This window comes from Arvicanthis niloticus, chromosome 14 (genome assembly GCF_011762505.2).
Source record: "Arvicanthis niloticus isolate mArvNil1 chromosome 14, mArvNil1.pat.X, whole genome shotgun sequence".
NCBI classification, from domain to species: Eukaryota; Metazoa; Chordata; class Mammalia; order Rodentia; family Muridae; genus Arvicanthis; species Arvicanthis niloticus.
The window spans coordinates 1,004,174-1,020,242 of record NC_047671.1 but is presented as its reverse complement, the minus strand read 5'-3'; the positions used below and the strand labels follow the sequence as shown (position 1 = coordinate 1,020,242).

At 35.8% G+C, this 16,069-nt stretch overlaps 1 protein-coding gene across 4 annotated transcripts in view; it reads right to left on the bottom strand.

Annotated features, from left to right (window-relative positions):
• The window catches only part of Dok6 (docking protein 6), a 382,064-nt gene that overhangs the window by 88,662 nt on the left and 277,333 nt on the right, over positions 1-16,069 (bottom strand). For 3 of the 4 annotated variants that reach the window (XM_076912327.1, XM_034518225.2, XM_076912329.1), the window contains exons 6-7: positions 13,823-13,961; positions 1,646-1,763 (exon numbers count right to left, since the gene is read on the bottom strand). In XM_076912327.1, the coding sequence (XP_076768442.1) occupies positions 1,646-1,763; positions 13,823-13,961 (257 nt within the window). Of the gene's footprint in view, positions 1-1,645; positions 1,764-12,141; positions 12,723-13,822; positions 13,962-16,069 lie in introns of those variants that run through there. The other variant, XM_076912328.1, reaches the window with a different exon arrangement.

The window sequence follows — 16,069 nt, the reverse complement described above, 5'->3', positions numbered from 1 at the left end:
AAGTTGCATCGATCCTTCTCCCTCTGCTCTCTGAGTGTCTCTCAGTGTCTGTGGTGCGAACCTGGTCCTTTTCTGTCTGTCTGTTTTGTTTGTTTGGTTTTATTTCTGTTTTTGTTTTTGACCAAGAGCATGCAGGGGTCTGGAACATTCTAGACAAGATTTTGAGTACTAATCTCTATATATATGTTCCCTGTCTCTGATTTTTTTTAACCTCCAAGCTTTGTTTACTTTCCATAACTATTGGTCTTTATACTCTTAAATATTTTCCCATCCAAATAAGTGACACTAAAAGACACTGTCTTAAGTACAAGTATCAAGTCACCCATGCATTTAAATAGCTGTTTAAAGTATAAAACGAAATTTTATTTTATGTATGGAAAGAAAAAATATAAAATGATACAAAACCACCAAACTAACCTTATGGCTTAAGTAGCTATGCATTCACTGGGTATTTACTGGGTGCCTACTACATTCAAATCAAAGGTGCACAATAACTGTTTGTTGGATGAGTGTATTTTCAGCTGTGCATTTCCGTATTATTCTTGTGTTTCTTTCTTTTCCAGGGAGTATATTCTATTTGAAGGATTAAAGTATTTGTTTTAAATAAAGGAGAATGGATAGAAAAGCTGATGGCAGGGATTCTGTGGATATACATCAGTTGTCTGTTACCATCCTAGTTCCCTCATCTATTAACTCATTGCCATGTTGGTTAGGTGATCATTGGGAAAATCACAAGGGCGCTGCATTAATACTCCATACCTTTTTGCATTGTCCCTCCTTAATGAGACCCTGATAAGACTTTGGTTACACCTGAAGGCTTCTGTGGGTAAGCTTGTGAAGCATTTTAGTACCAAGCCTGAAACCAGATCCTGATCAGATGTTTAATACTAAAAAGAAAGATGGTGAAAAAGAAAGGACTGAAGGAGCCGAAGGAGTTTGCAACCACACAGAAAGAATAATAATATCAACCAACCAGTCACCCCACCAGAGCTCCCAGGGGCTAAACCACCAACCAAGGAATACACATGGAGGAACCCATTGCTCCAGCTGCATATGTAGCAGATGATGGCCTTGTCAGGCATCAATGGGAGGAGAGGCCCTTGGTTCTGTCAAGGCTAAATACTCCAGTGTAGGGGAATTCAAGGGTAAGGAGACAGGAATGGTTGGTGGGTGGGGTAACATCCTCATAGAAGCATGGGAGGGGGAATGGGATGGGATTTCTGGGGGGACGGGGAAAGGAGATAATATTTGAAATGTAAATAAAGAAAATATCCAATAAACAAATAATAGGAAAAACGATAAAAGATAAAAGAAGTTCTTTGTAAAACAGGGTAGCACAGAGTTCAGCATTTGGCTTTTAGCTTTTCAGAATGTGCTTGGCATAATGTTTTAGTCATTGTCTTCTGCCAAATTTGTTCCTTATCTATCACAATAATTTTTAGAACAATTTTATAGCATGCATGTATAAAACAATAGCTTTTAAGAAGTAATGGTGAGTCTCAGAGTTCTTATTGTGCCCTGAGTAAGTTGCTAAGTGGAAATATAAGAAAAGAAATCAATGCAAATGAACAGGAATTTGTAGGACTCTCCCACAGAAGGAAGTCAATGACAGACAGTGAGGCTTTGTTACTGTAAAGCTACTTGCCTTGCAAGCTGTAGATTTCTCCAACACTGTTCTGACGTGTAATGTGATGCCAGTATGCACTTCGAGGAAGAGAGATGGATTTCGATAATGTCATTGGTTCAGTCAAGCTTGTCTGAAGCTAAAAGAGAAGGAAAATGTTTCTTAGTCCTTTTTAGAGATATCAAAATCAGATCAACCCTTTAAAATGGCAAGGATTACATGTGAGTGACAGAAAATAGACTATGTTAAAGATACCCAGATAATTTCCTATTCAAGGAAAGCTGTGTCAAACGTGAAATTGCCACTGATATGCTTGCCATGCTCCAGTAGATGGCTCCACAGATGTACACATGTGGACAGCACATTTAGACTTTATGTATGGGGGAGAGAGAAACAGAGAGGGGAGTAGGGAGAGAGAGAGAGAGAGAGAGAGAGAGAGAGAGAGAGAGAGAGAGAGAGAGAGAGAGAGAGAGAATTGGAAAGAGAAAGAGGCATGCCGGGGTATGTGGAGAGATTTAGAGGAGGAAAGTAGAGCAGATGTGATCATATTTCATCCTGCAAGTGTATGGAATTATTGAAAATAAGGAGACATCTAGAAAAGTATCAAAGGAGGCAGGGAGAATGGAAATAGTTAAATGGGTAAAAGATCTTGCTGCACAAGAATGACACCAAGCACCTGCTTAAAAAGCTGGGTGGTCAGGTAAGTTCCTGTAAACCCAATGCTTGGGGATGAACTTGAGCAGGATCAAGTTCTTTCAGTCTGTTATTGTTATGCAGGTTCAGAAGAAGCCCTGTCTCAAGGAGTCAAAAAAAAAAAAAAAAAAAAAAAAGGACACCTGATAAAACTTTGGCTTCCACACACAGGTGTTCACTCTGTCACATATGTGTATACACCCTCCATACACAAGCACACACATCATGTGCTACTATAAATATATAAATACTAAAACACACATAAAAAACAAAAGAAAATTATACGAGAAGAATACATGTTAAGCAATGAATCTGACTCATTAACAGGAGCATTAAGAATATCAATGGCTTCTTGCCAATACAGAAAGAACACTGGCAAATACCCAAGGGGAATCAATCACAGGCCACCTTTGAACTGGTTTGCATTTCAATGGTTGAGGATTGTTTATATTGCCCACAGCATTTTTCTTTGTATAGAATGGCAAAATAATTCCAGGCATGAAGGAGCAGGCTGTCAAAGTGACATATTCTAGAAATGGTGACAAATGCAAAAGAGCCATTTTCAGACTCTTCCTAACACCTCCTCCAACCTTTGTGCAGAGCTGTTTTCCTTTACTGCATCATGCTTTTGCACATACTGAATGAATATTCTCTCTGGGAATCTCTGTGATAAGATTTTGTGTGTGCTAAATTTTGAATGTATTGTTTTTGAGGTTAGCTGATTACATCATTCCCTGGGGCACATGAGTAACAACAACAAAAATACAGAAATGGTTCATTTGGTCTTTGAACATGTTACTTTAACATAACCCAAGTAACATATAAACAGACCCCTTAGCTAATGTCATCACAAAGGATAAGAATGCCATTAGTTAACTTCTGAGGTCTATACCAGAGACATCTCTGCTTTGCTGTAATTTTTCCACCTGACATTACCACTACAGTATTTGGAAAATGTCTTAATTTATGCTGTTCTTTGTTCTGTTCCTATTAAAGCTTCATGAAATGTTGTCATGCTGGAAATTGGAATTTGGAGTAATTTGAATTTGCTATCTTGTACAAGATCAACACTTTCAGTTTATTGAAAGTTTGCTACCAGACCAATTTTGCAGCTGATTCTTATGTATCTCAAATGATACTTTCCAGTTCTCTTTCCTATTTACACAGTACACATGCTCCCTCCTCCCACCTTCTATATATGTTGGTGTATATGAGTATGAAGGACAACAAATTGTGGATTTTTTTTTGTGTGTGTTGGTATTAAGTAGAACTTTCTGCATCTGCAGCATCCTTGTTTTGAATGACATGTCCAGTTCAGCTACAGCCCTGAGGGCTAGGAAACAGCTATGTGTAGGGCGATTTATGTTTAGATATCATCAAATATGCTATGTAGATAAATTTCATCTCCTACTACTGTATAGTATACTGTATTGGAAAAGTAGAATGAGGTTTCATTTTATGGTAGCACTATTGAGAGAGGAAGTCAACTTCTCATATGAAACATGGAATTTATTAAGCACATAAATCTTTATTTAATTGGTGTCAGCAATGCTCATTAATAACATCAACTAAACTGAATTCATATTAATCATAGTTTTGTTTATTGTCTAATCTTTATTCTTTTCTTAATCTCGTATAATTTATTATTTTTTAGAGTTACTAAAATTTAATGAAAGTCATTTTCTTTCTGTAGTTTAATTTTGGTAGATATTTTTTATACCAAATGGCCAATCTTGGGCACCATAGAAACACAATAAGCATATGGAAAAGAAATTCCAGAAAATCAACAGAAAATTCCTTCCCTGAACATCTGAGACATCACAGCTCCTGTTGTCATACTGCTGTCTCCATGTTTAGTTTCTTCATTATTTGCTTTTACTTTAGTTTCTACTTGTAGAATGAGATATTTGTGTCTAAAAGTTGGTTATGGATTTCTCTTGACCTGTGTACAGATTTTTTTGTACATTATAATTGTTTTCCTGGACATCAGTGTGTCACTCACCAGTCATACTATAAAGTATGGCTGTGGAGTGAATTGTGTCCTCACCAAGGGCATTGAAGCACTAAATCCCAGCCAATGTGATCATATTCAGAGGCAGGTTCTTTGAGGAGGCCAACAAAGGTTAAAGAAGACCATGGTGTGCAACCCTAGTCCAAGAGGATGGCACTCGTATTTAAAAAGGAAGACACTACAGGAGACAATATTCATAAAAAAGAGGCCATGGGATGATACAACTATGAAATGAACATCTTCAAGGCAAGCACTGAGATATAAGTAAAAAGTAAATTTTTTCAGTGTTGACTTTGAACTTTTAGATTACAGAACTGTGAAAGAGTGAGTTTATGCTGACTAGGCTATCCACTCTACAGTGTTTCTTACCACCATACCAGACTTTAACCAAACAAGGAAGTTGTAATTTTTAATTCTCTTAATATCTTTAAGCAATGTGTTGAAAATTAGCCAAAAGATAGCCATAGTGACTAAGTGACATAGTGACTAAGACAATTTATGGTTCAAGTATTTTTATTAGAAACTACTGTTTATTTTAATTTTAAACTTTTGGTAAAACTTCTTTTGGTGACAGAATTCAAAAATAGAATAGAAAGTCATAATTCTTAAGCCTGAAGGTAAAAAATAGGTCTTAAAATGCTATGGTCATTTCTCAACTGAAAGAAATTTGACCTGGAATACATTACGATAGTTACAATAAGTGTATACAAATCCATGTTTGTATAATAATATTTATATTAGAAATATAAAAAGAGAGATGCACATTTGCATATATATGTAAAAGAAAAATTATGAAACCATTTGCCTTAGTTGGCCTTTCTACTGCACTGAGCAAAACACCAAAAGCAACTTGGGGAAGAAAGTGTTTAATTTTACAATTCATCACTGAGCTAAATTAGGGCAAGAAGTCAAGGCAGGAACCAGAAGGCACAAACTAAAGCAGAAGACATGGTAGAATACTGTTTACTGACTTGCTGTCTATGGCTTTCTCAGTCTGTTTTCAGGACCACCTGCCCATGGCTGTTGTCATTCCCAGTGGCCTAGTCTGTCTTACATCAATAATTTATCAAGAAAATGTCAAACAAACTTGGTTGTAGGCAATCTTATGAAGACAGAGGTTTTTGTTTGTTTTTGTTTCTTGTTCTGTTTTGTTCTGTTAGATAACGCTAACTTTGTCAAGTTGAAAAAAACAACAACAAACAAACAAACAAACAAAAAAAACCAGGGCACCATTTTGGTATATGATAGTGATTTAGTAAATGAAACAGCATTGATTCATGTTTTCCAGTATCTTTGTTGGGAGAATCTGTTGTATTGCTATTTTTTTTGTGTGTGTTTTATCTAGTGAGAAATTGTTTAAGAATATTTAACAATTAATACTCTGGCAAGCAGCATTCACCTGATTCTCATTTTGTATAGGTAGGGTCAGGATATAGAAAGGATGCTTCAGCACAGATATAGAAATCAATTCGACAAGAGAACAGTTAGTTCAACCCAAGAAACACTTGCCAGTACTTTCTGCCACCTCCTTTTTTTGTTGTTGTTGTAGCCATTTGAAATAACATTTAGTTCACTGAGAGCCTGAGCAATGAACCAGAAAATGCTTATTTAGTGTCTGAAAAGACTGCACGTCACAGCTCAACCAAGTGTGAAGAATAGTAGAGATGTCTGTGTTCTACCTGAGAGTGCAGCCCACAAGGCAAAGCCAAAGAGCATGACTTGGGTCCAAAGTGATCTATACACAAATGAAGTGTATACTTGTATGAGCTAGCTACCTTAGATCTTGTCTAGGCAAACAATTTAAAAAATTATTTATTTGTATATTTTTGAGATCTATATATAGGCAATATAAAAACAGATCCTAGTACTATAGGCAAAAACTGAGCAGGCAAAGTAATGACGCTGGAAGTGAGAACATATTTTTGGTCTAAGTCAAGGTTATCTATAGAAGTACAAAAGCCAAGAAAAGTGGAATATTTAATCAATGTGGATGGGGATGAGTGTGTCAGAGAGGAACAGACCTAAGCAGGCTGTATATATTCATGGGTGTGCATGCATGTGTATGTGAGTGTTTTTGTGTATACAAGAATAACTCAAACTAGAAAAGGATAGTCAATATCTTAGTTTCTTTTTCTATTGATATGATGAAATACTCTGACAAAAGCAACTTTTAAAGGGGAAAAGGTTGGCTTATAGTTCAGAGGTACAAACATCATGGTGAGAAATTGAATTACAACAGGAGCTTGAAGCAGCTGGCCAACTCACAACCACAGTTAGGAGGGAAGAGAAATGAATGCTGCTGTTCATCTTTCACTTTAATTATAAAGTCCAGGATCTCAGGCAGGGAACAGTGCCTCCCACAGTAGGTGGGGGTCCTCCTTCAATTAATGCAATCAAAAAAATCTCCCACAGACTTATCTCTCAGGTAATTCTACATCTGTCTAGTTAACAAATAACACTATCACATCTGTCTGATGAGTTAAATGCTTTAAGGAACACATGTCAACATGTTCATTGGTATGGCTGAGACAGGGCAGAATTAAGAACAATGCTATAAAAAAAGCCAAAAAACCTAACTATTGCAAAAATACCAATAATCAAAAAAAAAAAAAACCAACCCACACTAATATGTGAAATATATGTTAGTTGTAAAAAAAATTGGGCTGTGGAATATAAAAAAAAAATGTACAGAGAACTTCTAGTTGAGAATACCACATTTTATTTGTTCTTAGCAAGTTCATAAAACTTTAAAATTGTATGTGAATAGAGACTCCAGGGACAATAAGCCAGCCATGCTTGGCACTGTTTGCAGTCATTAAAACAACCCTCTGAAGTTTGATGGTTTATGGGCAATTGGTTTCTCACGGACTTGGCTTAATTTTCAGTAGGGGACACCTCACACTTAATCTTCCATTTTATTCAAGATAAATGGGAAGGAATTAAAAGACATTTTGCTGAGTTTGTTCTAAGGTAACAAATAAAACGTGATTTACAGAGCCATTTAATGAAAGTTGTTCAATGCCTTTCATTTGATCTTCACAGAATATTATCTTAATTTACCTTGAAACAGTGATTGTTACTACTGTATGTTTTAATTATGTGCTAACAAACTTCATTTAGGTAACTTGAAAAATATAAAACAAATCTTAGAATTAGACTAATGATACCAAAACAAGTAGTCTTTACAATACTCCTTTATTTTTATAACCAGTGATATCTTTGAGAAAGTAAGTACGTTCAAGCCAGGCTTGGTGTGTACTGCAGGTTTATAATCCTAGTATTCAAGAGGCTGAGATGGGAAGGTTCTGAGTTCAACACATGCCCAGGAAAATTAATGAGACCCTGTCTCAAAATAAAAAGAAGGAACATTTACCACCACCTCTTCTTCTTCCTCCTCCTCTTCCTCCTCCTCCTCCTTCTCCTCCTCCTCCACCACCACCACCACAACCACCACCACCACCAACAACAACAACCCCTTGAGATAAGGGTTGGCAGTGGTGGCCTCAGTTCTGTCTTCAACAGCAGACATTAAAAATATTTGCATATCCTTAGATTATCTCACATTTGTGAATTAGAAGATAAATTCATTTACAGAACTACTCTTGGTACACAGGGATCCTGACAAACACATGCTAATCATGAAAGTTTGTTTTACATTGCAATTTTGCTTCTTTAAAACTTTAAATATACAGTGCTTTATTTAAGTAGTGTTCACACATACTAAAAGCTTGGATCAACATTTATGCACAAAGCTAATTTCTCTTTCTTAGCCTCTTTATGAATTAGTAATCTCTTAGTTATCAAGGAAGCCATGCTTTCATATTAACTCTCTGAAGTAGGGGTTATTGCCAAGTTCCAATAGCCAATTGCCAATAGCCTCTTGAATGAGGCTATTTATAGAGGTAGGTAGATTTGTGCATGTATATATGAGTACTCATGGAGACCTGGAGGGAGCCTCAGAGTCCCTGGAGCTGAAGTTATAAGCATTTGTGGGTGCTGGAAGCTAAACTCTGGTCTTCAGTAGTGCTCTTAACTGCTGAGCCATTTCTCTTGCATTTGGTTTCTATTTTTGTAATTTACCTCATGTATATGCATATGATTCCTGGAGTTTTTAAAGCTTCTGTGACTGTATCCAAAGACATCAGTTAAAGATGTTCTGTATATCACCACAGTAAGATGCTTCCAAGTTCTTCATATATTTTTCTGTAGAAAACCTTATCCTTTTCCTGATAATAGAACTGTCTGCAGAATGCATCTAAGAAGCACGTTTTAATGGAATCCTGCAGTGGAAGTCATAATGCTAAGAATATAGGCCATCTGGGAGGCCATTTAGTTTCTTCAAAAGTTATAAATGAGTATATCCCTGCCAGTTATAAAAATTATTGTTATATTTCATATGCTCTAAAATTTTATCCATTTTAAGATAAACAACTATCATACCAAGCACTACAAAGGACTGGATCTGCCAGTCAAATGTGGCCTACATTTGAGTGCGAGCTACTAACATGATGAAGAAGAGGAGGAGGAGGAGAATGATTACTAGAAAGAGAAAGAGGAGGAGGAAGAAGAGGAGGAGGAAGGGAGACACATACACACACACACACACACACACACACACAGAGAGAGAGAGAGAGAGAGAGAGAGAGAGGGAGAGAGAGAGAGAGAGAGAGAGAGAGAGAACTAAATCTGTCATCTTGAAATTAATGCAACATGGTACTTTCCACATGCTGATAGGTCAGTCCATGTAACTATTTATACAAAACATCATTTTGTATCTGGGCAGTAATGAGTGATTATGAAGTGCTGTAGTAAGGTCTAACAGGAGAAGGGTGAACTCATTCAGTTTCTACAGCATTTTAAATGATTTCCCTGAAAAGCCAACTCCCTCTCTTTTTATCTTTTCTTTAATATTACCCATAAAAATTAGATTTTAGAAAAAAAGCATTTTAGATATTTGGTTTCTATAAAATGTTAAAGTATACATCTCTGTATATGGGGATTTCAAATAGGCTTTTTAGTTATTTGTGATATCACAAGTTTAGATATTACTAATCACAATGCCTTTCTTATTTTTTGACAATGTATCAGGAAATCATGTTTTTCTTTCACACATGATTTCTCATTTATTGTTTAAACCATCAGCATTTTACTATGACTATAATACTTAACACCATACAAGTAATTAAAAAGGAAGTTTTTTTTTTATCTCTTCTCCTCTTGCTCCCTCTAAGATCTTCCTCCCCAAAAACCTGTTTGGGTATCTAGGGATATTTTCGGCTTCCCTGTCTATCATGGGTAGATATGTATTCAAATTCCACAGGCTGGAACACAGAGTATGTGGGTCTGAAACTCTGATTAATGATTTCTATACAAGGAATGTAATTCTTGGCACATTCATGGCATAATATTCTTGGCAATATGGTATCTTGATAGCAAAGCACCTTTAAGTAATGAAATTTGCTAAATTTCACTAGTTCTGGAAGGAAGAATGCTATCTGTGAAACAAAAATGAATTCTAGATATATTCTCTTTAAATATACAAATTAAATAATTTGCATATTACTAATCAGTAATAGCTCCAGTTTAAAGTGTACTACCTTCCTTAATTCTCCAATGCACCATAAATAAGATTCTTCTTTTTTTTCTGTGTTTAAAGGTATTTGTATTGATTCTTTGAGCATTTCACACAATGTATCTTGACCATATTCAGACTCAAACTCCTCCCATATCCATCTTCACACACTTACTCATTCAACTTTGTGTTTTATCACAAACAAACTCCACCATATAAACAAACAGAAAGAAAAAAATGATCATCTCATTAGATGCAGAAAGCCAACTTCCCTTCATTTTCTTTTTAATCTATCAGGTCCAGCTTGTATTGCTCAAATGTGTTGCTTTGGGGAATGGGTTCTGTCCAAGAGCATGGTAGATCTACCAGGCTTACAACATAAAGTAAATTGATAGCTCCTCTCCTATGAGCTATCAAATTGCAACAGCTTCTAAGCTAGGTGCACCATTTTCTGGCCAGGTTTCAACCTCCATGCTGAAACTTTTCTGGCCTCACCTTGTACAGATTTTGTGCCTGCTGTCCCAATCATGACTTCATTTGTCCAACAGACCAGCTGTATCTAGAATACTACAGTCTTCTTGTATTCATCCACCAACCACTTTCTGATTTGATTTCAATCTCCCTTCCTGAGGTGGAACCCAGACTTGGTGTTGTTATTAGTGAAAAAAATCTTCACTTTCTGTATAAAACATATTAGGGTCTAAAATCTAAAGAAAATGTTGAAACTACCCAAGATCTCCATTTCTACAGAGTTCTTTCTCCACTTTACAGTAAGACAGCAAGGCTCAGGAGCAGTGTCAATGCAACAGTGGAAGAAAGCCCTCTTATTTATGGAAGGCATTCTCTCTGAAGGGCCCACAGATAGACATCTAAGAAGTTTATTATCCAGAAACTCACTTGGACTCCACTGCCATAAAAACATGAATAACCCAAGGCAATATTTTATTACCATTTATTAAAAATTTCATGATAATAATGTCTTATACATAGTTGCGTTAAGACTTGGGAAACTTGTATTTCAAGAAGTAAAGGGACTTGATGCAAATATGGATAGTACAAACTATTTAATTTTGCAAAACTGCACACAATCTAAAAGAGGAAACTTTAGTTCTTCTCTTGTATTCACCAGTACAGTTCACTGAGTACCAATTAAATGCATAATAATCTTGTACGAGTTAATAAGTAGTTAAACTATGTAAAACATACAGTTTACAATATTAATTGGTCAATATTAATCATTTCATAATCTTTCTCAGTGACAGAAATCAAAATATACATCTTTAATTGTCTTATCAGTTTAGAGGGTGTTTTTTATATTGATATTCAATACTACTTAATAGAAAATATACAGTTGTATTCACTATGGCTGAAATTTTTCTAGATATTAAATTGTTTTATAAAACTATTTTATTTTACATCTATTTGTTTATTTGTGTGTGTATGAGTGTGTAGAAATGTGCACCTGTTATGACACATGTGTGGATGTCACAGGATAAATTTTAGGAATTAATTCTTTCCCTGCATCATGTGGATTCTAAGGACTGACCTCAGGTTGTCAGTCTTCATACAGAGCACCTCTACCTGCTGAACTATCTCATCAGCTCTCTTAAATAACAATAGCAATATGGCACAACCAAGATGATGTAGACATGTTAAAATAAAATTATTACTAATAATGGTAAAACCAGGTTTTACAGCAATGTAATATTAGAAGATTCTTTTGAATTCCCCTTTTTCAAAAAACAAAAGCAGCTGAGGCACTATTTTTACTGTATTTTGCACAAGTCTGTAAATCCACAATCATTTGTCATTAAAAAGGTAAAAGTAAATGCTTTCAGTTTGTCTGTAAGCCTGTTTAGGGAATCCACTGCTATGAAATTCTTTGGTTACCTATAAAAGTATTTTAAAGCATATGAAAATGTGTAAATATGAATATCACGTGGCCTTGTTTGAAAACTAAAATGACAAAACAAAAACAAAACAATAACAACAAAAAACAATTGCCACTGTCATCTTTGTATTTTTTAGCACACACACACGTATAATATATATCTCATATATATAACTATATATATGATATATAATATATATGATATATAATTATAAATATATATTATATACATATATAGTATATATAATACATGTATATATATCATACAGACATATATAGTATGTATATATATAATATGTATATATATATTAAATACAATACCACATTTTTACATTTTAGAGGGTTTTATTTTCACCTTCATTTTGTACTTTTGCCTAGTTTTCACATATAACTTTATATTATTTTAAATTGAAAACAGATATCATGCAGAGCAATGAAGTGCTGTTTCACTATTATTGGAAAGCTTTGTGTGTGTAGAGGAGGTATATTTAAAAAGACAGGAGAAACCTCTGCCATGGGTTTAAAACTTAGTGCTCTTGAGAAGTTATCAAGCTCAGTTAGACTGATTTAAGAAAAGTGCTAGACTAGCTTACTTTGAAGTATTGACTAGAAAGGAAGTACTTTAATTTTTCTAGCATTAATTTTTATGTGGGGACGAATCTCGCGGGCGGGGAAAGGAGGGAGTCCGGCAACAGAGTCTCAGGGCGGTCTGGCACCAGGGCTTCCCGCGCCGCCAGCCCCACATTCATGCAGCTGTCGGTGGGCGGGCCGGCGGCTGCATCGGCAAGGTTCCAGGGTTCCAAAAGCTGGGAATCAGGTGGAGAGACCATGGACACGTGGAGTCCGGTTTTCCAAAGCTTTTATTGTTCATGACATGGTGAATGGATGCAGGTGCTGTGTGCTTCCCCCCCAAAGGCCAGGGGAGACCAGTCTTATAGGGAAGAGAGAAAGGGGAGGGAATAACTTAATTAGCTATGTCCCTGGCCTTTTGATAATTCATTAATATTTAAATCTCTGGAGGTAGAGACTTGTTAATCACGCCCTCTACCTGTCTTACGTGACTGAAAATAACAGGTTAAATGGAGTTACCTCCAAGGCCCAACATCTTTAGAGAGAAACTTACCTGTAAAATTGATATGGAGTTTTTCAAAAACTTACATTTGAATTAGTAAATTCTACTGCTAAGCCTCACAAGACCCATTGTTTGAGTATCCTAGCCTCTTAGAGAGGGAATGCACCCATCTTTAGTGTAATTTAGATCTTTGTATAGGTACCCATCATCTTTAAGATTTTAGGGATAACTGTCTGACTCTTGCCTCAGGTCTGGCCTAGACTGTGATAAGAACACAGCAGCCTCACTGAGTGAATTAAATTTTATTTATAAAAAAAGTCTCAAGATTCTTAGACAATTTTGAAAGAGTGTGCATGATAAGTTGTCACTACATCTGGGCTCAATGTCTTGTTTCTTCACAGATATTGGAAGGTAAGTATTTAAAAACACCCTATATGTTCTGTTACCATCATAAGATGAAGCGTTTCTTGATGGTGTGTATATGTCTGGCAGCTAAATGGATATTAGGGTTTTAATATCCTAGGAGTACAGTCTGTAAGCTGTGATGTTGGGCAATGGGTTTGGAACCCAAACAGGGTGCTGTGTTTCATGACCAATAATTGTAATATACTGAAATAACTAGACATCTTCTCATGAAAATATACTTAAAATTTTTCCGTGATAATCTGCACACCTAGAGCAAGTATAAGTAACAAAGTTCAACTCTTGCCTCATTCTTAAGCCATCAACAAATCTTTTTGTAACCAAGGTGGCAGATCACACACCTATCTATGGCGAGCAGGGCTTCTAAGTCCTAGCAAAAAAATAGTTTTGTGTTAAACTATGCATGGTACTACAGAGCTGAGATTTTCCTTCACAGGTTTGGTTACAGAGACAGAGCATGGGTTGGCATCATATATTACACAAATGGACTAGTACATTCATTCAAAAGCGTTAGATTACATAGGATGGATCCTTACCCGGGCTTTCTGCTCCATTTCTAACATTAATCTTTCATGTTGCTCAGCTATAGCCAGTGTTGCAGAGTGGACCTTCTGGTAGATCATTTCTCCTTCCCTTGTTTGAAAAGTGAATAGTCCTTCTCCTGTGTCACACATTCTGTGAACAAAAACAGATTAAGAGATGGGTCTTTGTGGCTTCCAGTGTGTCAACAATTTCCATATTAAAGATGCCCTTACCCTCAGGTTTCTTCCTCCATGCTACTTCATTCTTAGAAAATCCATCCAACACATGCATCTCTAAGTTGTACGTGAGGGGGAACTGAAGGAGAAAATCCATGTGTACTTGAGTTTTTAATACTTAATTAAATGTGCTGGATCATTAAAAATGGTATGCTCAGTGGAGGCATCTGAATGCTGAGGTTTCCATACTAGCAGAAGTAGCTACCAAATACTTTGATCAAAGAAGAAGAGTTTTAATGTCTGTCATACATACTGTATTTAAATTAAGAATATTTGGTTTTAACATAGTTTCTGCCAGAACAGGGGTGTAAATTTAGGCAAGATGCTCTCTGCCTGTCTCTGTTTGATGTGTTTACAAAATAGGAATAATCAAACCACATCATACAATATTAAAGGTTATAAAGTTGGTAAAGAAACAGTTTACAATGCTGTATACAATGAAGTATAATGCAGTTAGTACTATAGGTTACACATATAACAATATTTAACTTCTTACTAAAAATTCTAATAGAGATATCAAAATAATTTCATTTCCAATTATTTAATCATAATCATTTGATAAGACAATCTTCATTGACAAATTATTAAACACCTTTACAGATCAGTTTTATTAGTACATGTTATTTGTAAAATCTTATTTTAATTGAGATTATAGCCCAGCTTTAACCATAACTGAAGAATACCTATATTCATTGATATTTATACACTGATATGAGGAACTGGCTAAGTTTCTATGCTGTTGGTTTTTAGGTAATATTGTTGATAGATTTACAGGTTAAAACATCAAAATATTCATGAGGCCAAACTAGTGAACAATTTGGATTCTTCTGTGTGACTCTGCAAGGGAATTTTAGTAGCAAAGAAATGTCTCAAGAGATTTCTGACATTGCCCAGACTGTGACTGCCATCCCTCCAGGCCCCATACAACCAGTACTTAGCTTCTGTGAAAGTGATCTTAATAAAATTCACACAGCGTGAAATGGAAAGTCTTGGGGAAAAATGAAGAGTTTTCACAAAGTGAAACAAATGAACTATCTTTGTTGATGCCGGAGTATTTGGAAATGCAAAAGCCACAGAAAAACCATTGATAACTTCTGAGCACATCTTATTTGAGATGGAGGTTTTGTTCATTGTCAAGCACAGAACACTGCTTATTAGCCTCGGGAAGTGAGATAATGAAGACACAAATTGTTATTTCATACTCAGTCATTGAGATGTGAAGTGCTGATGTCTGTCCACTTCCCAAGGCTTAATTCTGCCCAGTGGGGGACTCTGAATGCTTACAAGAGGGTTTTCCTAATTTCCTAATTCACTTCCTTTGAGCCAAGAACAAGGCATTTGAATGTATTACAAGGACTAAAGAAACATTAACTGCAAGGAGCTGATTATATCAACCAAGGTGAAGGTCCATACTCTCACATGATGGGTTCATGCCTATTGTTTTCGTCAGTCATGTTAACTTGAGCAATTTAAGGCTCCCTGCATTAACATGTGCTATCTGAAGGAGGATAGGGAACAGAAATGTAGACTTTTTCTTTTCTGTTTAAACAGCATCATGATTGAAAGCCAATACTAGAGAACAAGGAAAAAGGATAAATAATATAGTTGGCTTTTGACTTGCTTTTCAAAGGAGTACCCAAATAAAGCAAATTATGTCCTCTGAAAAATTATTCAGGTCTTGTAATCTGTATCTTAGCAATGTCCTATGTGGTTCATTTTAATGTTAGGGGACTCAGCTTGTTTATCTGAACATACTCTTTCCTTAACATGGGAAGAGCCCAAGCAGGGGTGCTCATTGCATTGGAGCAATGACTCTATGTCCACCAACTTGACATTAAATTAAAGACATTCAGTGGACGCATTTATTTTGTGAAAAGTTGAAAACATGGATGGTGTGTATTTTCTTAACTCCAAACTACAATTGTCGGTATATATTTTTTCCTACCTATTTTAATAAGAGTTTAACCTCTCCTCTAGACTAGCACCCAGCAGAAGTAGTGGAAGAGAAAAGTTATTAGGATACGA